Source organism: Hyla sarda, chromosome 4 (genome assembly GCF_029499605.1).
Source record: "Hyla sarda isolate aHylSar1 chromosome 4, aHylSar1.hap1, whole genome shotgun sequence".
NCBI classification, from domain to species: domain Eukaryota; kingdom Metazoa; phylum Chordata; class Amphibia; order Anura; family Hylidae; genus Hyla; species Hyla sarda.
Window position 1 is genome coordinate 291,762,823 of NC_079192.1, and position 27,639 is coordinate 291,790,461.

Consider the following 27,639-nt stretch of genomic DNA (forward strand, 5'->3'; position numbering starts at 1 on the left):
TTCAATCAGGGTGCCTACAGCTGTTGCATTAGTTGCAGATTAATCTCTCTCCCACCAAGCGATCGCTTCACCCATTGAAGCAGACAGGCTCCCTAGCTGACTAGTGAGTCAGGTCTCGGCCACATTGCAAGCTGGGAAAAATCTGAGACAACAGTCATTTTGTATGCTGTTAAAAATAAATATTGGAGGGAAAATCACAGAAGAATTGTGAGAAAACCATCACACACAGGTACAGACATTATATTATGAACTACACTAACTTTACAGCCCCTGTAGCATAGTCAAATAAAAAAAAATCCTGGAATACCCCTTTGAGGTGATAATGGGCTGAGTCCTTAAGGGGTTAATTAAGGTGGGAGCTTTTCAGGCAGAGTCTGCAGTTAGGGGAAAGATGGGCTGTGCCAAGGGGGCCTAAAGTGTGTCAAGAAAATGTCCCCCGCACCATTCTTAGTCTCACCAGGTGTGGTTTTCTACTGATGTGAGCCATCTGCTTCAAGGTTTGACATGGTTTGCATTCAGAAATAGTATTCTGCATACCTTGGTTGTAACAAGTGGTTTTTTATTTACTGTTGCCTTTCTCTCTCTCTTACCTGTCTGCCCCTTCTTAAACAACGCATTTTCTTGGCTAAACAACTGCTGCATACTGGATATTTCCTGATAATACTCATACCAGCCTGTCTTAAATCCTCTTCTTCCTCATCCTGAAGTTCAGTTTGAACTTCAGCAGATTTTCTTGACCACATCTACATGCCTAAATGCAGTGAGTTGCCGCCATGTGATTGGCTGATTAGCTATTTGTTTTAACAAGCAACTGAACAGGTGTACCTGATAAAATGGCCAGTGAGTGTATATACTCCTTGGAAAATTAATTTTGTATTTTACTTCCCACATTCATATTTGACATTTGTCACTATTTTGTACATAATACCTAATAATAATAATAGTATGAATAATAATAAAGTGTTACAGAAGCTACTGTTTTTAAGATAATTAAAGGGGTACTCCGGTGGAAAAAAAATAATGTAATCAACTGGTGCCAGAAAGTTAAACAGATTTGTAAATTACTTCTATTAAAAAATCGTAATCCTTCCAATACTTATCAGCTGCTGAATACTACAGAGGAAATTCTTTTCTTTTTGAAACACAGAGCTCTCTGCTGACGTTATGAGCACAGTGCTCTCTGCTGACATCTCTGTCCATAGCAGCCTATGTTTGCTATGGGGATTTTCTCCTACTCTGGACAGTTCCTAAAATGGACAGAGATGTCAGCAGAGAGCACTGTGCTCCTGATGTCAGCAGACAGCTCTGTGTTTCAAATGGAAAAGAATTTCCTCTGTAGTATTTAGCAGCTAATAAGTACCGGAAGGATTAAGATTTTTTAATAGAAGTCATTTACAAATTTGTTTAACTTTCTGGCACCAGTTGATTTAAAAAAAAAAAAGTTTTTCACTGGACTACCCCTTTAAGTTACAGTAAAGAAAGAATACAGAAATCTATCACTTCCATTCTACATTTTGACCATAAAAGTCGAACTTCCTATAGATTCATCACCAAGGAATGTGCCATATCCTAACAATACTGAACCGAGTGAATCACAGACATGATTCATGAATATGTCAGGAATAGTACACTGCCAGATGAGTCAGAGAAATATAGGACGCTCATATTGTGATCATGGCCTGTTCAGACTGAAAATGTACAATCTTCGGATATTACCATCAGACAGATACAGCATTCACAGCAGCACAGCTGAGGCAAAATACTACTAAATATTACTGTTTCACCCACGAATAACCTTGACTTACTCTGATCTGCGCAAGGCTATCGCCAACCTTAAGGAGCTTTTCTTGGTAATACCACTCTGGCAGTCGGGGTTTATACTTGACCCATATATTAAACAGAGTACTGGATCTAGAGAAAAAAAAACATAAATATGTCAAACTGCAAGCCAGTAGTCAATATTTTAGGACAGGAAATAACCATCAAGCACAGTAATGATAAAATCTTCCCTAGAGCTAGGGGTTTATTGCATTAACTATACAGAAACCAGAAATCTGTATTCTCTTTATGGTCACTTTACATGTAAAAATCGAAGTGTAGTTTTGCCCAGTAATAGACACTAGTATTAATAAGCCAATAGATGAGGATTACATTACTGCAGGGAGTTGGTGAAGCTTTACACCAAAGTCTTATTCATCACATTGCAATCCACCCAATAACTGCATTGATATCTATCTTAGGATTTTTTTAGGAACATTTTAGGAACTGTCCAGAGCAGGAAAAAAATCCCCATAGCAAACATGTGCTGCTCTGGACAGTTCCTAAAATGGACAGCAGAGGTCAGCAGAGAGCACTGTGGTCATGACATCAGAGAAAATGCATTTCTTTTTGGGATTTCTCTTTAGTATACAGCCCCTAAAAAGTACTGGAAGGATTTAGATTTTTTAATAGAAGTGATTTACAAATCTGTTTAACTTTCTGGCACCAGTTCATTTAAATAAAAAAGTTTTCTATGGGTGTACCCCTTTAAAGGAGATCTGTAGTGCTCTGAACTTTAAGTTTTTGATCGCGGGGGGTCCGAGCGCTGGGGCACCCCGCGATCTCCTCTACAGGGCCGCGGCAATGTACAGGAAAGGGGGCGTTCAGTCCCCGCATGACGCGGCAGCCGGCACGCCCCTCCATGTATCTCTATGGGATTCATGGAGGGGCGTGCCGGCTGCCCCGTCATGCGGGGAGGGAACGCCCCCTTTCCTGTACATTGCTGCGGCCCCGTACAGGAGATCGCGGGGGGCCCCAGCGCTCGGACTCCCCCCCCCCCCCCCCCATGCAATCTAAAACGTATCCCCTAGGGCAGTGGTCTCCAACCTGCGGACCTCCAGGTGTTGCCAAACTACAACTTCAGCATGCCCGGAGTTGTAGTTTTGCAACATCTGGAGGGCCGCAGGTTGGAGACCACTGCCCTAGGGGATACATTTCAGAGCACTACAGATCTCCTTTAAACCTTTCCTCCTCAAAATTTAAATATCCTCTTCACATTCAGCCAATTGTCATTCTCTGTATGGCCACTTGTACTTCCACCCCGTTTTTGACTCATTGGCTATTGACAGGTATCACAAAAGCAGGTCATACATGAGAAGAATTTCTGTCCCAACGTAACCGGCTATATGGGAAGTGGCCAATCGTGCCTTATGCATAGCAAATGCAGAAATGAGATGGTGAAATAATGCCGCTAAACTGATAAATCCTCCTAGAATATTAAAACAGACCTGTCAGCAGGAAAAAATACAGTAAATAGGCCAACAGCTACATAGGGATAGTCATCACCTTTTTTTTTACCTCCATAGGTCATTTCCTTTAGCGAGCAATAAACCTTTTCGTTATTCTATAAATAAGGCTCAAGTGCCAAAGGGGTGTTCCCAAGCACTGCAAGAGCCCAGGCCGGTCCAGCCCATGTCCTCTCTATCAAGTGGGTATCAGTAAAACAGAGGACATGGGTTCTATTTACCAGAGCTCTTGTCATGCCAAAAACACCTTCTGGGCACTTGAGCCTGGTGTGCAGAACAAAAAGGCTTATATCCTGTTGCCTAAAGGGATCATAAGAGATAAAAAGAAAGGCATACCTGCAATCTAGATGAGAAGTCCTATCTTGCTATGGGTTTATTGATACCCTTTCCTTTTTATTATGCTTTCCCGTCTGCATCTTGTATGAATATGTTATTCCACATATGGGCTCTGGACTGGACCAATATACAGGATGGGCCATTTATATGGATACACCTTAATAAAATGGGAATGGTTGGTGATATTAACTTCCTGTTTGTGGCACATTATTATATGTGAGGGGGGGAAACATTTCAAGATGGGTGGTGACCATGGCGGCCATTTTGAAGTCAGCCATTTTGAATCCAACTTTTGTTTTTTCAATAGGAAGAGGGTCATGTGATACATCAAACGTATTGGGAATTTCACAAGAAAAACAATGATGTGCTTGGTTTTAACGTAACTTTATTCTTTCATGACTTATTTAAAAGTTTCTGACCACTTGTAAAATATGTTTAATGTGCTGCCCATTGTGTTGGATTGTCAATGCAACCCTCTTCTCCCTCTCTTCACACACTGATAGCAACACCACAGGAGAAATGCTAGAACAGGCTTCCAGTATCCGTATACATGGCTATATACTACTATATACACCGCAGGAGAAATGTTAGCACAGGCTTCCAGTATCCGTAGTTTCAGATGCTGCATATCTCGTATCTTCACAGCATAGACAATTGCCTTCAGATAACCCCAAAGATAAAAGTCTAAGGGGGTCAGATCGGGAGACCTTGGGGGCCATTCAACTGGCCCACGACGACCAATCCACTTTCCAGGAAACTGTTCATCTAGGAATGCTCGGACCTGACACCCATAATGTGGTGGTGCACCATCTTGCTGGTAAAACTCAGGGAACGTGCCAGCTTCAGTGCATAAAGAGGGAAACACATCATCATGTAGCAATTTCGTATATCCAGTGGCCTTGAGGTTTCCATTGATGAAGAATGGCCCCACTATCTTTGTACCCCATATACCACACCATACCATCAATTTTTGTGTTCCAACAGTCTTGGAGGGATCTATCCAATGTGGGTTAGTGTCAGACCAATAGTGGTGATTTTGTTTGTTAACTTCACCATTCACATAAAAGTTTGCCTCATCACTGAACAAAATCTTCTGCGTAAACTGAGGGTCCTGTTCCAATTTTTGTTTTGCCCATTCTGCAGCACCTGAAACTATGGATACTGGAAGCCTGTGCTAGCATTTCTCCTGCGGTGTTGCTATCAGTGTGTGAAGAGTGGGAGAAGAGGGTTGCATTGACAATCCAACACAATGGGCAGCACATTGAACACATTTTATAAGTGGTCAGAAACTTGTAAATAACTCATGAAAGAATAAAGTTACGTTAAAATCAAGCACATCATTGTTTTTCTTGTAAAATTCCCAATAAGTTTGATGTGTCACATGACCTTCTTCCTATTGAAAAAACAAAAGTTGGATTCAAAATGGCCGCCATGGTCCCCACCCATCTTGAAAAGTTTCCCCCCCCTCACATATACTAATGTGCCATACACAGGAAGTTAATATCAAAAAACATTCCCATTTTATTAAGGTGTATCCATATAAATGGCCCACCTTGTACACTCACCCTTATCCAGTCGGTCCACATGACCAACTGATAACATTTCTCTAAGGGTGTGTTCACACCACAATTTTTCTATACAGTTTTTGGATACGTTTAAAAAAAAAAAAAAAAAAAAGTATGCAACCGTACAGCAAACCGTGGCCATAGACTTTCCATTCGAAAACGTATGCATCATATTGTATACGGTTGTCTCCGTTTTTCAAACCACGCGTTTTTTTACTTTTTTTTTCTGGACAGAAAACAGTGGCCTATCACAGTTTTTGGTCCGGGTGAAAAATCATATTAAAACGTATACTTTGGGAACCGTACAGACCTGTATGTGCATACGGTTCCATCCGGTTTCACCATACGGTTTTTGACTTTGCACAGTTTTTTTCTTGGAATTTCAATCAAACAAGTGAAACTTTATTCATAATGGAGTGAAAAGTTCAAAATGTATACTTTTTTTTCTAAAAAAAAAAAAAACGGATGCAACCGGTCATCATTTTTCAAACCGTATACGGTTTTCAAACTTAAAACTTTGTACACACGTTTTGATACAGTTTGGTCAGGTTTTGAGGAATCCGTTTTCTTTATCAAAAACCTGGTAAAAAACTGTATTGCAAAAACGTGGTGTGAACCTACCCTTATTCAGAATTTACTTCATGTGATTTAAAGAGACATGCCAGGGTTTTTCTTAGCTTCAACAGTTATCACAAATGGCTGGGCTGGCAATTCCTTTACGAGCATCTTTTATTTCAAGATAGAAATCCTATCAATCCAGCTATTACATCATGTGACAACATATTAGTCCGATGGAGCGCACAGCATCTGCTGAGTGGACCAAAAGTCATTTTCACTTTTTGTTTCTATGGGAGGCTCGATTTAAGTCCCCTGGGGGAGAACAGTAAAATGTCCATTTAACTAATCCTGATAACTTATGGAGGGTGAAATAAGAACATTCCCCAGAGTGTCATTTTAACAATTCTACATATACTTGCTTATTTTTAAAAATTAAAGAAGCGATCTGATTGGTTGCTATGGGCAATTGGTCAACTTTTCCTCTTCACAAATTTTGATAAATCTGCTCCGTAGTGTTTTTTCATTTGTACTCATAGTATTTTTAGCTGAAACCAGGAGAGAAAACTCAAAATGTGAAGATTTGTCCTAGTTCTGTGCTTTGGACACACTCTTGGTTAAAAATACTGAGATACTATTTAAAGGAGATATCCAGTGGTGAAAATGTATCCCCTATCCTAAGAATAGTGGATAAGTTTCAGATCGCAGGGGGTCCGACCGCTGGGGCCCCACGCGATCTCCTGTACGGGACCCCAACAGCCCGTGGGAAGGAGGCGTGTTGACCACCGCACAAAGCGGAGGCTGACACGCCCCCTCAATACAACTCTATGGCAGAGCCAGAGCACTGCCTTTTGCAATCTACAGCTCTACCATAGAGTTGTATTGAGGGGGAGTGTCGGCCGTTGCTTTGTGCGGTGGTCAACACGCGCTTCCTGGCCAGGGAGATGGGGCCCCGTACAGAGAGATCGCGGGGGCCCCAGCGGTCGGACCCACCGCGATCTGAAACTTATCCCCTATCCTTAGGATAGGGAATACGTTTTTCACCACTGGACTACCCCTTTAAGAATGTAGCCATGTAGTCAGTAGTAGGGATGTAAGAAAAAATTGATTCGCGCGATTATCGCGATTTTTTCACTTGGCGATGCTGAATCGATTCAAAATATTTTTGAATCGATTCTTTTAGGGATGTGGAATTTGTATCTCCTGATGCCCGGAACAGCATGTCCCGGGCATCAGGAGATACAAGTTCCACATTTGTGGAGCCGAGCAGGACGGATCTGACGCGGCGGCGCTATGGGTGTAGGGAGCGGGCTCCGACTCGTGCCCGCTCCATACTCTGCAGCCCCCGGCTGTTCTCAGTAGCCGGGGGCCGCCGCTAATAGCCAGCATGCGGTGATCGCCGCGGCTGGCTATTAAAGGAGTAGTCCGGCGCGCACTTTTCTCATTTCATCCCGTACAGGCTGCAAAATAAAAAAAATAAACTTTCTCTTATCTGCCAACGAGCCCCCGGAGCTCCGGTACACTCCATTACAGGTGTTCGGTCCCCTGCTGTATTCTTCTTACTTCCTATTAGCCTATTCCTATTAGCCCGGCACGTCAAACGGAGCTTCAGCCTATCACCATGCCGGGCTAATAGGAAGTAAGAAGAATACAGCCTGGGGACCAAACACCTGTACCGGAGCTCCGGGGGCTCGTTGGCAGGTAAGAGAAAGTGTGTTTTTTTTTTATTTTGCAGCCCGGACGGGATAAAATGAGAAAAGTCCGCGTTGGAGTACTAGATCGCCGCTGTCAAAGCTGACAGCGTCGTCTAAAGGGATCTGTGAATGCTCCCAGGTGGGCGATGTATCGGGATATATTGCGATGTATCGTCACCTAGACGGTATCGCGATATATCGGGATATATCGAATCGCCACACTGGTATCACGATTCGAATCGTATCGCCAAATTCTTGGCGATTCACACCCCTAGTCAGTAGTTGATTACATTCAGGCCATTTAAGTGGGGATAGTGCCTGTTTCTAAACATATATATCCCATCCAATTTTCAGATCACTGGCCAGGTGGGACATCGCTGTGGCAACTGATCTGCTGAACCACAGCATGATGTATTGACCACCCAGAACAGGAGCGCATGGGTACAGCAGCAGGACAACGGAGGCACCAGGGGAGCAGTGGGAGTAAGTAGATGTTTATTTTTTATTTGTTTCTTAGATACCTGATAAAATGGGAATTTTGCTTAAAGGAGAACTACGGGATTGAAAATTTTATACCCTATCCTAAGGATAGGGGATAAGTTTCAGATCGCGGGGGGTCCGACCGCTGGGGCCCCGCACGATCTCCCATACGGGGCCGCGGCTCTCTGCATAGAGAGCGCGTGTCGACCACCGTACGAGGCGGCGGCTGACACGCGCCCTCCATTTACTGCTATGGGAGAGCCGAAGCGCTGCCTTCGGCAATTTCTGGCTCTCCCATGGCAGTGTATGGAGGGGGTGTGTCGGCCGCTGCTTCGTGCGATGGTCAACACGCCCTCTCTAACCAGAGAGTCGGGACCCCGTACGGGAGATCGCGGGGGGCCCCAGCGGTCGGACCCCCAGCCATCTGAAACTTATCCCCTATCCTTAGGATAGGGGATAAATCTTTCAATCCCGTAGTTCTCCTTTAATAAAACCCTATCATGGAGTATATGCATAGATATTCTTCACAATAAAGTGGATTATATATGTAAAACATTTTTTTTTTATGGTTCTTTAGGGTAGGGTCACACTTTCACGCTGCAGGAAATCTGCTGCAGATGCTGCTACCCGGACCCCAGAAGAGGAGTACACTGGGGACAGCAGCAGGACAATGGAGGCACCCGGGGAGTGGTAGGGGAGCGGTGGGGGAGCAAGTAGATGTTAATTTTGCTTTAAAAAAAAAAAAAAACTATCATGGAGCGTATTCATAGATATGCTTCATAGCAAAGTGGATTATATATGTAAAAAAAAAATTTATGTTTCTTTAGGGTAGGGTCTCACATACTGCACCCACAGCATTTTTCACGCTGCGGGAAATCTGTGGCAGATGCTGCTACGAGTATCTGTCAGCTAAAAGCCGCTGCGGCGTCATGCCTCTCTCCCAGACGTCACTGGCTTTTTGGCTACACTGTTGCAACCCTGTGTGTACAATAAAGTTTGGAGGCTGGTCCCAGTGTGCCAATGTTAGTCAGTAGAGCAAGCTCTCTTCCTCTAGTGACAGTAACGCACAGGCCAGCTGATAGGGTCAAAGCTTACTTCCATAGCAGATTTTAGGTGACAAATGCTCGCAGCAGAATTCGCAGTGGATTTTCTGCAGCATGAAATATGTGTGACCCTACCCTTAGGATGTCTGCACACATACAGTATCTTGAACAAATTAAATGCTGCAGATTTCAATGTAAACTAAATGACTGAACACAGCTTCAAATCTGCTGCTTCCAATATGTGCAGGATACTGTACGTGTGAATAGACCCTTGGGGTCTAAAAACTAAATCCAAGCTCTGTACATTCAAGAGTCACCACCTTGACTTGAGGGACAAGTAGATTTTGCTCCATTTTAGTCCTGTGGACAACTACTTTTTTTTAATAAAATTTCCACACCCCTGTGGGCAAAGAGGATCTCATTGACTTGAATGGGATTCCTCTTAAGTCCGTTATAAGTCCCATTATAATAGCGGGAGAAAAAGACGTGACATGCACAGCAGCTGTTCTGATCTTTATGGTGCCTTATAACCGGACCATAGTGATAGATCGGTGACTGGCGTCATGGTTCAGTGCACAGGGATATCATATATATATATATATATATATATATATATATATATATACACACACACACACACATACAGTGCTCAAGTCCTGCAAAAACACGTGTTTCTACACAGCAGGAACGCCATTCCCATTAGCAGGAGTCCCAGCCCTTATGTGGAAGAGTTCCCTCACTTTTTTTTCCAGGACTTGACCCGTATATATATATATATATATATATACACACACACACTTTATGGCCAAAAACATTTCTTCTGTTGTTAGATGTTTGGTTTGTATTCTACATCTATTAATATAGGGAAGCCAAGCTGTGGTGATACAACTCAGGGAATGCTAGGATAGCTGTCTAGCTGCTGCAAACTACAACTCCCATCATGCCCTGACAGCCGCAGGCTGTCAGGGCATGATGGGAGTTGTAGTTTGCAGCAGCTGAAGGGTGGGGGATACCATTCTAGGAGACAGCTTGGGCTTCCACACTCTCCATTACAACACACATTACACCACCACATGTTACCCCCTCCTGTGGTCCTGCTGGTGGGCTTCTCCGGGGGGAGCTCGCTGCAGTTTTCTCATAAATCCAAGAAACTCCCTGACTTCATTTTCGAACGTCGATATAACCGGGTTCTTGCTGTCTATATCACCATAGAAAGAGGCCGGCAGCGGCTCCATGTTGTCTATCAATTCCGATATGGCATGAGCAGGTAAACACCAGAAGCTGCAGCTAGGAGACCGTCTCCATAGGAACGACGCACAGAGCGGCTCCCACAACGAGCGCCACGTGCAGGCGTACGCAGCGCATGACGTCACGCGTTCAAAAAAAAAAAAATCTGTTGCTTGCTAAGCCGTGTAGCAGTTTGAAGAGACTGTAGCGTGACCCGTATTTTTCCGATTATTAATATGGCCTCACGGCTTATTACTGCTTTCAGGAGCTGGACAGATGCATATACTTCATTGTTGACAAATTTCAGAAAAACATCTATTTATCTCAGTAAAAGGAGTTATTCAGGATTAGACGAACAGAGCTAATTTTTTTTTGCCAAAACCAGCATCACTTCAGTCCTCAGGTTGTATGTGGTATTGCAGCTCAGTTACATTGAAGTGAATGGAGCCTAGTTGTAATACCACACACAACCTGGGTACAAGAGTGGTGCTGTTTTTGGAAGAAATTTGCTCTGCTTATCTCTTTCTGGATATCCGCTTTTAAGCGTAACTGTCATGAAAAACAACTTACGGGTAGGGTCACGTGTGCCATATTTTGCTGCTGCGTATTTTCCAACCCACTGAAGTTAAAGGATAACTGATGTAACAACTTGTCCCCTATCCTAAGGATAGGGGATAAATGTTAGATCTGGGGGGTCCGACTGCTGTGGCCCACTGAGATCTCCCGAATGGCTCCCCGGCTCCCTGCATGAAATGAGCATTTTCAACTGGCCGACACTTCCCCACCATGCAGCTCTATGGGAGAGCCGGAGAGCTGCTTTCGGCAATCTCCGGCTCTGCCAGAGAACTGCATGGAGGGGGCGTGTCGGACGCAGCTTCGTGCTGTGGTCCAAAAATACTTGTTTCATGCAGGGAGCTGGGCGCCATTCGGGAGATCGCGGGGGGGTCTGACCACTGGGGTAGGATAAGAGAGGGAATAAGTTATTACATGCCGGAGTTATTCTTTAACCCCTTAAGTATCCAGGGCGTATGGGTACGCCCTGGCTCCTTGGTACTTTAGGACCCAGGGCATACCTGTACCTCCGTGGGAAATTCGGTCCCTGGGGGGGGGTCCCCTATGTCGGCGATCGCCGCGAATCGCTGGTCTATTCAGACCGGCGATTTGCTGCAATTCCGGGTCAATCGGGTCTCTGGTAACCCAGAAAAAAAGGGTGAATGGGGCTTTCTGAGACAGCCCCATTCACCCTTACCCAGCAGGAGTGAGGTGACACGTGTTCCACCTAAGGATCACGTGATTGATCGGTCAGAACGACTGATCAATCACTGCCCTGCTGGGCGGTGATCGGGCCAGTAGGGGTCTCCTACCTCTCCCTGGCCCGGCGGGGGTCCCCTCAGGAGCGGCGGCAGTCCCGGCGGTTGGAGCGGAGGCAGCAGTGGCGGTGGTTCCGGCAGCAAGATACAGCAGGAGGTGAGGCCTGTTCACCTCCTGCAGATGCTTAGCAACAACTCTCAGCATGCACAGCCAAAGGGCATGCTGGGAGCTGTAGTTTTGCAACAGCTGGAGGCACATTGTTTCTATGAAAAAGTGTGCATCCAGCTGTTCAGGGCCGGTTTTAGGCTTAGCGTGGCCCTGGGGCCCCAAAAGTCGTAATAGTGCACTAACCAGATTTGCACATTTTGGTTACTTCAAATACAATAAAAAACTAACTAAAAAGCTATTGAAAAGTCCCATCAAAATAAAAATGGTACCGATAAAAACTACAAATCACAGCACAAAAATGACCCTCATACATCCCCATATACAGAAAAATTAAAGAGTTATAGGGATAAGAATAGTACAATTTTGTATAGTTCCCCCCACATTAGGTTGGCAGCATAGTTCCCCCACATTAGGTTGGCAGTATAGAACCCCCCACATTAGGTTGGCAGCATAGTTCCCCCACATTAGGTTGGCAGTATAGAACCCCCCACATTAGGTTGGCAGTATAGTTTCCCACATTAGGTTGGCAGTATAGTCCCCCTCCCCCACATTAGGTTGGCAGTATGTTACCCACATTAGGTAGGGATACAGATGTGGAGGAAGGGAATCCTGGCAGGGGTTCCCTTATTCTTCCAGTAGAAAACCGACTTCGGCACTGAGAGCGCTACACCGGCGGCGTGATGACACGGGAGTTGGGGGTAGCTTCGTATCAAACTTTTTATTGCGATCATAAAAAGTGGTAATACATAAGGACTACACGTTTCGGAGGGGCTCCCTCCTTCCTCAGGTCCAAGTTCGGACGTGCTGGTAACTTACCATGCCGGCCAGCGTGCGTCCTCCTCCTCGATACTCCGCTCCTCTACTCCTATGGGCGCACGCACGTGACCTCAGAGACATCCCTGTGTGTGCTACCTACCAGCAGCCCCTGCGTTTTTAAAGTGAACCTGGGGCCGCAGAAAGGTAACCGGAACATCCTTGTGTCCCGAAAAGATCTTTGGGGACACAGGGATGTCCCGAATGTAACAGGGGGCCCCGAGTGGGCTGCTCAGTGGCGGATCCCCCCCCCCCTTGGATCCGCCACTTAGCAGCCCGCAGGGGGCCCTGGGCAATTGCCCGGTTTGCCCTGCCTTAACGCCGGCCCTGCAGCTGTTGCATAACTACAACTCCCAGCATGCACAGACTACCAAAGGGCATGCTGGGAGTTGCAGCAGTGTACCTCTAGCTGTTGCAAAACTACAACTCTCAGCGCTTTGACTGTCAATGCATGCTGAGTGTTGCAGTTTTGCAACAGCTGGAGACACATTGGTTGTGAAACAGAGTTTGTGTTACAACTCCCAGCATGCACTGAGAGACTGTACATGCTGGTGGACGTGGCCATCCGCCTCTACGAGCAGCCACACAGGGGGCCTGCAAGTCGGCGAATGTACTCAGGCATCGCGATAGCTCCGCAATGTCTGAGTGGACTCGGCGACTCGCAGGCCCCCTGTGTGGCTGCTCGTATTGGCAGATTGCCGCTACGAGCAGGCCAGGGGCGAACAGGTGTTCCGCAAGTATATCCACCTGAAGAATGAGAAATTTTCCCTTCACAAATTCCGCTTCAAAAATTCAGAGGTGTTAATTAGTGAACAAAAAACCCATTCACTAGCATAATACTACATAGTAAGCAGAATTTCTGCCTGCAATTTCAAAGCGGAATTGCAGGCAGAAATTCCTTAGTCTGAACCTGGAAATTCTTAAATCACATGATCAAAGAATGATGACTTGTAAGGGGGCATGGCTTGCCGTGGACTAAGATGGCTGCCTAGCTGTGGAGCTCCTACACCCCTGAGGCCATAAATGCTCTAAATACGCTCCCACAGTGGTTTCCCTGATGCCGAGGGGCACCTGCCGCCGCAGGAAGATGTCAACCACCTGGCTGACCCCTTTGCTCAGGTCCAGAACCATCACCCGGTACCTTTCCCAGGCCTCCTCCTAGGCCCCGGCCTCCCCGCCTGCCTCGCCGGGTCCTGTACGCTCCCTCAGCTCCCACTCCCTCCGCAGTGCTTAACTCCTTTCTTTCCAACTGTAGCCTCCCGGCTCTTTCTGGGGCCGATAGGGATTCATTGAACGCCCCATCACTCTTGAGGAGCTCTCAGAGGTTCTCAAATCTCTCCCTGCGGGCCACTCTCCGGGACCTGATGGTTTTACTTACCTATACTATAAAACCTATTCATCTTCTCTCCTCCCTCGTTTGGTCTCTTTGTTCAACACATTCTTGGGGAGGGGTGAGGGTATCCCTCAAACCTTTCTTCATTCTTTGATTACCTTGATCCCCAAGCCCGGTAAAGACCCTCATGACTGTTCCAGTTATTGGCCTATTGCCCTCCTCAACTCAGATCTGAAACTCTAAGGTTCTGGCGAACCGTCTCTGTCGTTTTATGCCTTCTCTTGTTCACAAAGACCAGGTTGGCTTTATTCCCTGCCGCCAGGGGGAGACAACACGAGAGGAGTGGTAGATCTTATTGATGTGGTCCATCGGAGATCGGAGCAGGCCCTAGTCCTAAGCTTGGATGCTGAAAAGGCCTTTGATAGGCTGGGTTGGCCATTCATGCTTGCTACCTTGCGAAAATTTGGGATCTCAGGTAATTTTCTTATGGCTCTGCAGGGTCTCTATTCCTCTCCCACTGCCTCCCTTAAACTCCCTTCTGCCTCCTCTCCTAATTTTACTCTACATAATGGTACCAGACAGGGTTGTCCGTTATCCCCCTTGATCTTTGCCTTTTGCATAGAACACCTTGCCACCTTGATCGGGGGGGATCCAAACATCTCGGGGGTTTCCCTCCACGGTAGGGCCTTTAAACTCTGCCTTTTTTCTGATGATATCTTGCTCACTCTTACTTACCCCCTTCTGTCCTTGCCTTCTCTGTATAAGTCCAACAGAGAAAAGGATAATAAGACACGGCAACTCACCCATAGGACGTCTGTAGCAAATGTGATTTATTCCGGCATCAGTGCAAAATGAACAAAAAGAGGACACGTTACAGCATGGTGGAGGGAGGGGAGAGTAGGAGCAGGTGCAGGGACTGGCAACGTTTCACGTCAGATGACTCTTCTTCCGGCCTCTCCTTCTTCTCTGTATAAGCTTCTCCACAACTTTGATCTTGTTTCTGGCTACAAAGTCAACCTCTCTAAATCTGAGGCTATGCCCCTTAATCTCCCTCCCTGGCTGACCTCCTTCCGGCAATCGAACTACTCTTATCGCTGGTCTCCTTCGCCCATCCCCTATCTAGGGATACTGCTCTCCCCTAGCTATGCCTCCCTGTACTCTGTTAACTATTCTAATCTTTTCCATGAGCTGTGTGCATTGATGGATCATTGGAGAATGCAATTTCTCTTTTTTTGGGCGTATCGCTGCAGTAAAAATGACAATCCTCCCGAAGTTGCTCTACTTTTTTGAGACCCTACCGGTTCGGGTCCCCCTCACAGTGCTATGCTCTTTTCAGTTGGCTGTTTTTCGGTTTATCTGGGATGCCAAATGCCACCATCTCCCAATGTCTGTGATGCTGGCCGGTCGCTCCGCTGAGGGGTTGGGCATCCCGGATGTCACTATGTACTATTGGGCAGCTCATCTTCGTCACCTGGTGGCCTGGTCTACGTACCATGCTTACAGTAAATGGATGGAGTTGGAAAAGTTGTGGTTGGCCCATATTCATCCTAACTCTTTCTTGTGGTCGAGCCCTCTCCCCTCCCCTACCTGTACTCTCCTGGGCCCTCTCCTCTCCCGTTATGTCTGGTCATACTGTTAGGTGCTTCAGTCTCCTCTCCTCTTATACCTCTCTTCAGTTTTTTTTATACCACCCAGACTTTCCTCCCGGTCTGACCTCTGCTACAGTACATGAATGGGGCTATCGGGGACTTTTTTGTTGGGCGAATGTCGTTGACCCCCGTACTCGGTCTTTTCCCTATTTTGCTAGCTTGGCCTCTCGCTGGGCTCTACCCACCTCTGAGGAAGACCACTACATGCAGCTTCGTCACTACCTCTCCTCTAAGCAAGCCTCATTGACCGTCTCCTTACCCACGGGTTTCGAGAGGCTGTGTAGGGGTGGTCCTCAGACAAGAGGACTTCTCTCTAGCATATATTCTTTCCTGCTGTCTCCTCCTGATAGCCCTCCCCCTCACATTAATACATGACTAGTTGGGAGGAGGCCCTGGGTTCCCCCATCACTCTCCCCCAGTGGCAACTGATATGGGAACGGGCGTCCAGGGCCTCCATTTGCACGGCCTACAAAGAGACGCAGTTTAAGATGCTCATGGGTTGGTATCATACTCCAGTGTTGCTTAACAGACTGAATCCCAACATCCCCCTGCAGTGCTGGCGCTGTGGGGTGGGTTTTTGGGACTGTCTTTCACATCTTTTGGTCATGCCCTTTGATAGTTCCCTTCTGGGCCCTGGTGGGGAGGTTGGTCCACATGGTTTTGGGAGTGGTGGTCCCCTCCGATCCCTTGGTCTTCCTCTTATACTTGTCAACCAGGGTTCTATCTAAGACACAGTTTAAGCTCTTTCTATACATTGCTCTGGCGGCCAAGACCCTTATTGCTAAGAATTGAAAGCGGCCCCTCCCCCTGTCAGAGGACGATCTATTAGCTAGGATACGTGAGATTCGCTCCCTTGAGTACCTAACGGCCTCTCTAAACAACACCATTCCGAAGTTTCTATCTACATGGGATCCCTGGGATAGGTTCTCTGACAGTTGGCCTCCCTGACCTACCCCTCCCCCCCTATTCTTTACTCTTTCTCTCTCTTCTTCTTTCCTTCCGTTTTCCTTGTCTCCCCCTGGTTCCCGTATTGTCTGTGATTTGTCTTTTCTCCTCCCCTATTGATTGATGTACTATGTCTTTTGGATTTATTTTGATATAACTGCATTATGTATCTTCATTGTTCTGTGGTATTGCTATCCCTCATTGGCTGTTGGATTTGTTGTTTCTCCTTTTTTTATAAAACTTTAATAAAAATTTACAGTTTAATAAAAAAAAAAAAAAAGAAAAAGAATGATGACTTGTAAGGCTAGGTTTCCACACAGCTTTTTTTGTAAACTGCCACTGCAGTTTTTGAGCCAGAGTCATAAATTTATTAAGAAGGAATGGGAAATACAAAGAAAATTTGCTCAAAAACTGCAGTGGCAGTTTGCAAAAAAAAAGAAAAAAAACAGCCTAAATAAGAAAAACAAATGTACTGAAACACACTATTTTGGAAAAATGCCACAAAAATGCTGCTGTCACACCCCACTAAAGCTAGTTGTACGGCTGAAAAAGCCTGGACCCCCAGACCATATATGGGTTAATATTCTCTGTGTGAGCTCTTTTAAAACCTCTGAGAAACTGAAGTACCTGATATCTGACTCACCTGTCCCAAAATTCAATCATACTGTTCAGAGGTCCTTTCTATAATCGAAACAGTCACCAAACAAAAAGTCCCATTGTTTGCACCCCTTCTCCTACTCTGGGCACCATCCCCCTTTTTTCACCAAAAAAAGCTGACCTGACTACTACCATGCTAACGGCTGCCAATCTTCTCATACCCGTCAATTGAGGATTTCAAGACGCTACGAGAATCTCTGCCTGGTTAGACATATTTGCAGAATGGAGGAATGGGCCAGCTGAGAGATGAGAAAACATGATACTTTCCACACGATTTGGTCCCCCTGGAAAAAATACTTCTCAATTCCTTCTCCAACTCCCCCATCTCCCTCATCCCTCTCCATACCCTGAACATCATTATTGCCCCCTCTCTTTTCCTCCTAACTGATCAGGTTATTCGGACGTGTCCCTTTAATAATGTATTGTATATATCCAAATCCAATTTTTCTTTCTCTATGACTCCTATACTAGCCTTTAATATTCAGTATATTATTATTGTCCTTTCTTCTATCTATTATGTTCTCAGATTTGGAAACTGCATATTAGAATACTCTATTCAACCATGTAATGTCCTTAAAACAAGTCAAAATGAGGCTCAGTAGTGTGTGTGGCCTCCACATGCCCATATGACCTCCCTACAAAGCCTGGGCATGCTCCTGATGAGGTGGCAGTCTCCTGAGGCATGTCCTCCTAGACCTGGACTAAAGCTACCTTCCTCTTGCAGGAACTGCTGACACACTCCAGCCACATGAGGTCTAGCATTGTCTTGCATTAGGAGGAACCTGGGGCCAACCGCACCAGTATATGGTCTGACAAGAGTTCTGAGGATCTCACCTCTGTACCTCATGGCAGTCAGGCTACCTCTGGCAAGCACATGGAGGGCTGTGTGGCCCCCAAAGAAATGCCACCTACACCATTACTGACCCACCGCCAAAGCGGTCATGCTGGAGGATGTTGCAGGCAGCAGAACGTTCTCCATGGCGTCTCCAGACTCTGTCACGTCTGTCACACGTGCTCAGTGTGAACCTGCTTTCATCTGTGAAGAGCACAGGGCGCCAGTGGCGAATTTGCCAATCTTGGTGTTCTCTGGCAAATGCCAAACGTCCTGCACGGTGTTGGGCTGTAAGCAAAACCCCCACCTTTGGACGTAGGGCCCTCATACCATCCTCATGGAGTCTGTTTCTGACTGTTTGAGTGGACACATGCACATTTGTGGCCTGCTGGAGGTCATTTTGCAGGGCTCTGGCAGTGCTCCTCCTGCTCCTCCTTGCACAAAGGCGGAGGTAGTGGTCCTTTTGCTGGGTTGTTGCCCTCCTACAGTCTCCACGTCTCCTGATGTACTGGCCTGTCTCCTGGTAGCGCCTCCATGCTCTGGACACTACACTGACAGACACAGCAAACCTTCTTGCCACAGCTCGCATTGATGTGCCATCCTGGATGAGATGCACTACCTGAGCCAGTTGTGTGGGTTGTAGACTCCATCTCATTCTACAACTAGAGTGAAAGCACCGCCAGCATTCAAAAGTGACCAAAACATCAGCCAGGAAGCATAGGAACTGAGAAGTGGTCTGTGGTCACTACCTACAGAACCACTCCTTTATTGGGGGTGTCTTGCTACTTGCCTATAATTTCCACCTGTTGTCTGTTCCATTTGCACAACAGCATGTGAAATTAATTGTCAATCAGTGTTTCTTTCTGAGTGGACAGTGTGATTTCACAGAAGTGTGATTGACTTGGAGTTACATTGTGTTGTTTAAGTGTTCCCTTTATTTTTTTGAGCAGTGTATATAGTTGCGCATGCCTCTCCTAGGTTTATGGATTGGGTTGCGCCCAGTTCTACAATCCCTACTTTCTCTCTTTGAAACCCCCCTTCCTCCCGCCTCTCTTTCTCTACCTTTCTCCTCTTCCTCCCCCCTCTCCCTGAGTCCTTTACTTACATGTTCTCTCTTCTCCATTCTACTTTCTATTTCCTTAATCCCCATCATTGGCGTGCGCACGGGGTGTGCCTGGTGTGCCTGGGCACACCCTAATCGCCCCCGTCACATTCGGGACACAAGGATGTCCCACCTTTCTGCGGCCCTGCGTTAATTGTAAAAACGCAGGGGCCGCCAGGAGGTAGCGCACGCAGGGACGTCACTGTACGTGCGACCATAGGAACGGAGGAGAGGCGCATCAAGGAGGAGGACACGTGCGCATGGTAAGTTGAACGTCATTTTGGTGTTTGGTGTTCCGACCACGGCTCCTCCAGTCCCGGGACCTACTGCTATGGCCTATAGGCCATAGCAGTAGATTGTAACCTTGGACCGGAGGAGCGGTGGTCGGAACACTGAAGTGGGGCAGCACACAGACATACAGCCTCCAGCCATACACTGTATATGGCTGAAGGCTGTATGTCTGTGGGGAACTATACTGCACCTAATGTGGGGGGACTACATCCTAATGTGGGGGAACTGTACAGCTCCTAATGTGGGGAACTAGACTGCACCTAATGTGGGAGAACTGTACTGCACCTAATGTGAGGGAACTGTACTGCACCTAATGTGGGGGAACTGTACTGCACCTAATCTGGGGGAACTGTACGGCACCTAACGTGGGGGAACTGTACTGTAGCTAACGTGGGGGAACTGTACTGCAACTAATGTGGGATAACTGTACTGCACCTAATGTGGGGGAACTGTGCTGCACCTAATGTGGGGGAACTGTACTGCACCTAATGTGGGGGAACTGTACTGCACCTAATGTGGGGGAACTGTGCTGCACCTAATGTGGGGGAACTGTACTGCACCTAGTGTGGGGGAACTATACTGCACCTAATGTGGGGAACTGTACTGCACCTAATGTGGGGGGAACTGTGCTGCACCTAATGTGGGGGAACTGTACTGCACCTAATGTGGGGGAACTGTACTGCACCTACCTAATGTGGGGGGAACTGTACTGCACCTAATGTGGTGGAAGTATACTAACTATGTGTATTTGTGTGTGTGTGTGTATATATATATATATATATATATATATATATATATACACATACACACGCACGCGACGTGAGTTTGTGCTTTAGGGTGAACACCCTAATGCAATAGGCTGCGCACGCCTATGATCCCCATCACCCTTTTCGTCTTTTTCTGGAAATCTAGTTTTCTTCTAAGACCTAAGGATGTATGTACACATCTCTTTTATGCCTTTAATATATATGCTTATTGGCCTGCGTGCCTCTTATTTCGTTTAGAGGTAACTTGTGCGCTTAGGAAAGCCTCTGTAACCTTTTCCTGTTAAGTTTAATTTGAAAAACTCAATAAAAATTAGATTTACATTTTTTTTTTTTAAAGAAACCGAAGTACCTGCACCCAGTAACCCACCCGATCATAACTTTTATTCATGTATAATAGATGAAGCGTGTGTTATGTTGCTAAAGATCCTCCAGTAACCAGTGACATCCACTGTCCTATTTTACTATCCAGGACACAGCAGAGATTGTAGGGTAATGGACATTACCTGCAATACGAGTCTACATACACGAGGGGGCGCTCGGATGCTACAAGCAGCGCCTCCTCCTCCTCACTCGGTTACCAGGCCGGGGGCGGAGCCGCTGTTGCTGCGTTCAAAAAAAGAAAAAAAGCGAGCTGTAGCAAGATCGTGTCCGGGTAGTGTAATCCGCCGGATACGTCAGCCTTGTCGGCCAGGGAACCAGAGGGGCGTCAGTTGCGGCTCTTCCGTCCGTGCAGCTGGACTATTTGCTATAGTTAGGAAGGTGTAGTCCCCCGGTACCGGTATAGCAGTGCCCCTCGGAAGCCATGTTGTGTGTGGAGCCCGGTGAAGTGCTGGGGTCATGACTCCATACTGCCTGCAACCATAGTGGACGCCGAGCAGATCAGCGCAGGAAGACCCCCCGCGTATACGGCTGGATCCGGCCTTCAGTGGGCGCCACATCTGTGAGAGAGACAGCGAGAGCGGTGAGTACTGCCCCGTGTGTGTGACCTGCGGGGGGCGCTCTTCCTGCTGCATTGTTAGAGAGAGCGGGCTGAGCTGTGTGTATAGGGCTCTATTAACACTGTGTGTGCTGGACATGGGAGGACACCTCAGCCTTTGTAAGTTTCCAGCAATGTGTTGGCACCAGGGGATTGTGATGCCACATACCTACCATGTCACTCTAGATGCCCTGGTTGTTTTGGTGGCACCAGCACTGGACTGGCAGCCTCTTACCATAGTGCTATGTTTTCCAACCAGAGTGCCAACTGCTGTTGCAAAACTACAACTCCCAGCATGCCCGGACAGCCGAAGGCTGTCCGGGCATGCTGGGAGTTGTAGTTTTGCAACAGCTGGAGGTGCTCTGGCTGGGAAATACTGCCATAGTGTCATAGGACAGGATACCCTTCCATTCGCACTCTATGGTGGATGAGATGAGAACGGCTTTATTACGTAACTGGAGCAGATGGCAGGATATTGGGAATATTCTTATGATCTAGGGTTCCCACAATCTATAGGGCACATCTCTGTGGCCAATGCCAGCCTAGGAGGGTTTGCTTTATTAAGATCACTGCTATAGTAAGTGGTGGGAATCTCTGGGTCACCCCAATCCCTATAGCAGAACATGGTGGACTCTTTGGATTCTTTCCTCTGTGTGGTTCTGTGACGAGAAATGCAGAATGACCCATTTATGTGACCAGAGCCCTATCCAGGTACTGATCAAAAGGGTCCATGGGGTTTACTAGTGCGGCGGCAGCCCCTTTATTGAAGCAGTCAGTACAGTGTTTCCCAACCAGGGTGCCTCCAAGTGTTGCAAAACTACAACTCCCAGCATGCCTGGACAGCCAAAGGCTGTCCAGGCATGCTGGGAGTTGTAGTTTTGCATCATCTGGAGGCACCCTGGTTGTAACATTGAGTCAGTAAGTTATTGGGGAACCCTTACGTAAGGCAATCCCCTAAGAATTACCATTTTTCTCATTCACACCCTGACTGGCGGGAGTCATCTGGGCGCTGCGTAAGCAAAGTCCTTCTCTAGTCATCACTTTACAGTTTACCGAATCTATCGTGTTTATAAAAGTGCCCGTATATTAGCAGAAAGTCCCTGTTACATACCTAGTACCCAATATACGTAGGTTCCTAAAGACCTTAGTCTATACAACAACAGTGACAGTTAAACCAATATTGAAACAAGTGACTCAGTGTTTTGTGCCAATTCCGATGCAGTTGATGTGTTGGCATCTGGTCACAAATACAGAAGCCGTCATTAAATGTCCCATCAGATCATAAATAAATCAGCGCCAAGCAGGATGTGCGCAGCTTGGCATCTCGGAATCCTTGTATGTGGTGGATGACAGACTGTACATGTGTGTTCCATAGATCCATGTCTGGTTACAGCATAGAAGATGTGGGATGAGCTTTATCTAAGCCCGTCACCCTGTGCTTGGGTAAACCCCGATGGAAAACACCAGTGACTACTCTATAGATGGCAGGGAAACCTCTCAGCACAGCAGGCATTATTTATCTACAGCAGCGGCGGATGAAACCCTCCTGCAGGGGGATGGGAATGTGATTGAAAGAAAACAATGTGAGGAATTGGTGCTAGTTGGGAACAATGGTGACGTACCGTTCTCTGCCATGAGATGTAATGCTTCTATCCCTTATTAATAAAGTGTACGTATCAATGGTGGAAGGATTGGAGTGATCGTATATGTGACTACATTCAGAATGGCCTTTCTGTATGGATATTTTAGTGTATTTGATACTACATTACCCCTCTGCGGAATCCTGCAATAACATTCTCCCAGGTAATGTCCGCATCATCTGTAGTGTAAAGGTGGCCATACACATCAGATGAATGTCATCCGACCTGACCATGAGGCTGCCAAACTCCTTTACAGATTATTTTTTCTTATGTGGAAACTCATTTTCGATATTTCTCTGCATTACTGTGCTACTTCCACCACCCTTTTAAAGGGGTTATCCAGCCAAAAACAACTTATCCCCTATCCACAGGATAGGGGGAGGTGTATGACCGCTGGGACCCCCTTTTGGTCTCCAGAACAGGCCCCAGCTCTCTGCACGTCCTGGGGCTGCAGACCCCACATCATCCTTTCGTTTCTGTACCTGGGTACTTCTCACCACTGGGACCCCCCTGATCAGACACTTATCCCCTATCCTGTTGATAGGGTTAAAGGGGTTATCCACCATAATGTGATTTTAGTACATACCTGGCAGACCGTAATGGACATGCTTAGGAAGGATCTGTGCTTGTCTTGGGGCTAAATGGCTATGTTATGAGATTACCATAACACTGTGGCTAGCTTTTTGTGAACTGGTATTTCCTGTTTGACTTTTCTTCTTTTGCCTACAAATTCCACAATTCTATCTTCCTCCCTCCCACACATCAGCCACCCCACCCACTGAAACATAAATGAGCTGCATCCATTCAAAGACCCATGGTTTTCAATCAGGGTGCCTACAGTTGTTCCGTTAGTTGCAGATTGATCTCTCCCACCAAGCGATCCCACCACCGATTGAAGCAGACAGGCTCCCTGTCATCAGCTGACTAGTGAGTCAGGTCTCAGCCGCATTGCAAGCTGGGAAAAATCTGAGACAACAGTCATTTTGGATGCTGGTAAAAATAAATATTGGAGTGAAAATCACAGAAGAACTGTGAGAAAACTGTCACACACAGGTACAGACACTATATTATAAACTACACGAACTTTACAGCCCCTGTAGCATAGTCAAATAAAATAAAATTCCTGGAATACCCCTTTAAGTGTTTTTGGCTGAAAACAAACTCTTTAACTGTTGACATTGGACAAATCACTATGCTACCTCCACCACCCTTAACCTGACACCGGACAGGAAGGGTTTATCGATTCTTGCTCCTTGTACCAAGTTCTTATTCTGATCAATGCAAGTATTATTTACACTAAATGGCTCCTGTTTTGTTGTTTGGACTTTATTTGGCCTGCAGCAGCAGTTTTTCATGGAATAAAATCCAAAAGGTGTTTAAGGATTGTCCAGCTTAGAAAAATGTATCCCCTATCCAAAGGGACAAGTGTCAAATCGCCGGGGGTCCGACCACTGGGTCTCCTGCCAGGCACCCTGGCTCTCCTCCTGCACAGAGCTGTGGTCAACACCCCCCCTCCATGCTTCTCTATGGGAGAGCCAGAGATACCTGAGTACACCTCTTCAGATCTCCCATAGAGATGCATGGAGGATCTGTACCGACCCCGCTCTGTGCAGGAGGAGCACTGGTGTGTTGGGCAGGAGATCATGGGGGCGCCCAGCGGTCTGACACTTATCCTCTATCCTCAGATAGAGGATAACAACCCCTTTAGTTGTTTTGCAGAATTATTGGCCTTTTCCCATCAAAATGGTGCAACAGAAGCCTAGATGCATCTAACCAGTGTATTTCCCCTGCTCAGTGATCCCATTTTTGTGCTCTAATGCCCACTTTGCCATTGCCTCTTTGTTTCCCTTTGGTTACAGTGGCACTAGTATTAGTTGTCTACTGTTCTAGCTTATCTGTGCCTTCAAACACATTGGATGGAGCATCAGCGTCATATCCAGTTGCAGTTTCCTTGACTGTGGGGGAGATTTATAACAACCTGTGCAGGTGATACTGTAAGTTGACCAGACAGATTGCTTCTTTATTTATTAAAAAAAAAGCCTCTACAAAATAAAAGTAACTTGAATTGGTTGTTATGGGAAACTGGTCATTTTGTCCTCTGCACAGGTTTTGATAAATGTGCACATGTGCCTATTCTTCAGAGTGATTCTTTACACCCTACTCTGTCCACTTTTGTTGAGTTGTTTACATCTAGAGGTTCCCCTTTTGCTGGATGTTTGTTTTTTGATTACGTCATTCTCCATATACTCTGGACACCATTGCTAAAGAAAGCCCCTTAAAGGAGAACTCCAGAATATAAAAATTGCCTCACATACGGCCGGCAGTAAAAAAAATAAAGATGTACATACCTTCCTCCGCTCCCCCGGGGCCTCCGGTAACCGGCTCCAGTCTCCGCCGCGATCCTCTTCCTGGTTGCTGGTGTTTGGCGAGTCATACTGCACTCAGCCAATCACCGGCCGCAGTGAAGTCCCGACTCGGCCGACGATAGGCTGAGCGGCAGTGTGACGTTTTCGGCCCCAGCAGCAGGTGCCGGTGAAGTGAAGAATTTTGTGTCCTGAAGTGTTCTCACACTGCCGCTCAGCCTATCGCTGGCCGAGTCAGACTTCACTGTGGCCGGTGATTGGCTGAGTGCAGTATGATTCATCCGACCACCGGCAACCAGGAAGAGGATCGCGTCGGAGACCGGAGCCGGTTACCGGAGGCCCCGCGGGAGCGAAGGAAGGTATGTACATCTTAATTTTGTTACTGCCGGCAGTATGGAGGACAATTTTTATATTCTGGAGTTCTCCTTTAATGTTGGCAGCAATATCTTGGCTCCAGCTAGTCTAGCAAAGATGACCATGATTTTGTTCAACGTTGCTCAGATAACTCATTTTTTTCCCATCTTAATATATATTCACACTAAAGCTGATCCACTAGAAGCCTTGCTCACTTAATTTTATGCTGAAGTCCAGGTCACCTGTCTTATTTCTATATTTTAAAGTTCCAATAGTGAAAGGGCAGGGGTCTCTAATAAAGTGGCCATTCAGTGCCTATGTATTGTCGTGGAGACTGTTTGAAGGGGTCATCCAGGTTTTATCAACTTTTTACTATCGGCCCTGTGATGTTAAGTTAGTTCTATAAGAGAAACTGACAGCACTTTCACCCAGGTTTAGCATTTCTCCAGTGTCTGGATGACTGTTGCCCCACGCTTTCCCAGGATCCTGTTCAGCTTGAGAAAACAGCTGATCACAGGGGGGCGGCGGCGGCACGTACAGCTGGACCGCTTAAAGGGGTACTCCGGTGGAAAACTTTATTTATTATAATTTTTTTTTTTTTTAAATCAAAGTTAAACAGATTTGTAAATTACTTTTATTTAAAAATCTTAATCCTTCCAGTACTTATTAGCTGCTGAATACTACAGAGGGAATTTTCTTTTTTGGAACACGGAGCTCTCTGCTGACATCTCTGTCCCTTTTAAGAACTGTCCAGAGTAGGAGAAAATCCCCATAGCAAACATGTGCTGCTATGGACAGAGATGTCAGCAGAGAGGTCTGTGTTCCAAAAAGAAAAGAATTTCCTCTGTAGTATACAGACGCTAATAAGTACTGGAAGGATTAAGATCTTTTTTTTTTTTATTATCAGAAGTCATTTACAAATCTGTTTAACTTTCTGGCATCAGTTGATTAAAATAAAATAATAATACATTTAAAAAATTTCCACCGTACTGTTATCAGGGGGATTGCTTGTCAGGGAAGACGAGAATAAGCCAAGCCCCAGACTTTTGTCTCAATCCAAACAGGATTTTGGGAAAGGCTGGAGACAACAGTCATCCAGGGACTGAGGAATGCTGAAGACATAACTTGGCAGCACAGGCACAACAGTGAAAAGTTGTTAAAGCCTGGATAACCCCTTTAAATTGGTGCCACACACATGACCGTAACTGTCTTAGCACATTTTCCAAACCTCATGTAAAAAGTAGAAGCTATTCAGGAAATGTTTATTGTCCTTACAGTAGTAAGTGCCTGTATCCAAAATGTACACTGACCAGCTTGCTCCTGTCTGAAATGTTTCCATGCTGCAAGAGCAATAGCTGCCCCCAGGGTGCTGTTTTACCTCACTCAGGAATGACCCCCTCTGTTATGCCAGGCTTGTGTGATTTATTGTGGATCCAAGTAATGAGCCTCTGCTTTACCACGCTGTGGGACTTGTGGCACTAATAAAGCAATATCCCCCTGCCTGCAGATGTGGCTTCATTCTAAGGCAGAACCCTTAGTGCCTGTGTTAGTAAATATAGAAATAAAATAATCACTTAGAAGCATATAGTTATTCATCTGGGCATTTCCCACCTGAATGCATTATGTATTTTGCAGTGTGAAAATAAGATTCAGGTTTTACATTTTGAAGTTAAATGTTTATGTGGGGGGGAAAAAAAATCTTATGTATTGTAAGGTTCTGTTCACATTGCGATCATGGCTTCTGTTACAACGGAATCCAGGACATCAGTGTCAGACCATTGAATAGTGGCTACCAACTAAGCCCGATGGACCCCTATAACTTAAAATAAGGTGTGTTGCCCATCGTTTTGACACCCTTTTTGTCAAAACTGCCAACTGAGCCTCCGATGATATTGTGGACAGAGCTTTATTGTTAGGGTCTATTCACATGGCAGAATTTCTACTTGCGGAATTCTGCCTTAAATTAAAGCCCATGGACTTCTATGGAATTCCACACTCCCATTCACACTTCTGAATTTCTGCTTGCGGAGTGTGGAATCCCATAGAAGTCTATGGGCTTTAATTTAAGGCGGAATTCCGCAAGCAGAAATTTTGCAGTGCGAATAGACCCTTAGATTATAATATTTAGTCTTTGTAAAGGTCGAGGTTGTTGTGAGGTTTATGCAGCACGCAGCATTTCTGACGTCTGTTAGGCCAATGGAAAGTTAGAACATACTGGCACTGAGATTGCGGTGTATGACAAACCTATTCTTAG

The 27,639-nt window shown here is 46.1% G+C and overlaps 2 protein-coding genes across 4 annotated transcripts in view; one reads left to right on the plus strand and one right to left on the minus strand.

The window, feature by feature from the left end:
• Positions 1–10,290, minus strand: part of CFAP54 (cilia and flagella associated protein 54) — a 395,393-nt gene extending 385,103 nt beyond the window's left edge. Inside the window, exons 1-2 of the mRNA XM_056574483.1 lie at positions 10,038–10,290; positions 1,806–1,911 (exon numbers count right to left, since the gene is read on the minus strand). Coding sequence (XP_056430458.1) covers positions 1,806–1,911; positions 10,038–10,192 — 261 coding nt within the window. The 5' untranslated portion in view covers positions 10,193–10,290. The remainder of the gene's footprint in view (positions 1–1,805; positions 1,912–10,037) is intronic.
• Positions 10,291–10,355: 65 nt separating this feature from the next.
• The window catches only part of CDK17 (cyclin dependent kinase 17), a 170,958-nt gene continuing 153,674 nt past the window's right edge, over positions 10,356–27,639 (plus strand). The window contains exons 1-2 of one of the 3 annotated variants that reach the window (XM_056574486.1): positions 10,356–10,400; positions 20,522–21,013. The gene's annotated coding sequence lies outside the window, so the exon portion shown is untranslated. The remainder of the gene's footprint in view (positions 10,401–20,521; positions 21,014–27,639) is intronic. The other 2 variants (XM_056574484.1, XM_056574485.1) reach the window with 2 other exon arrangements.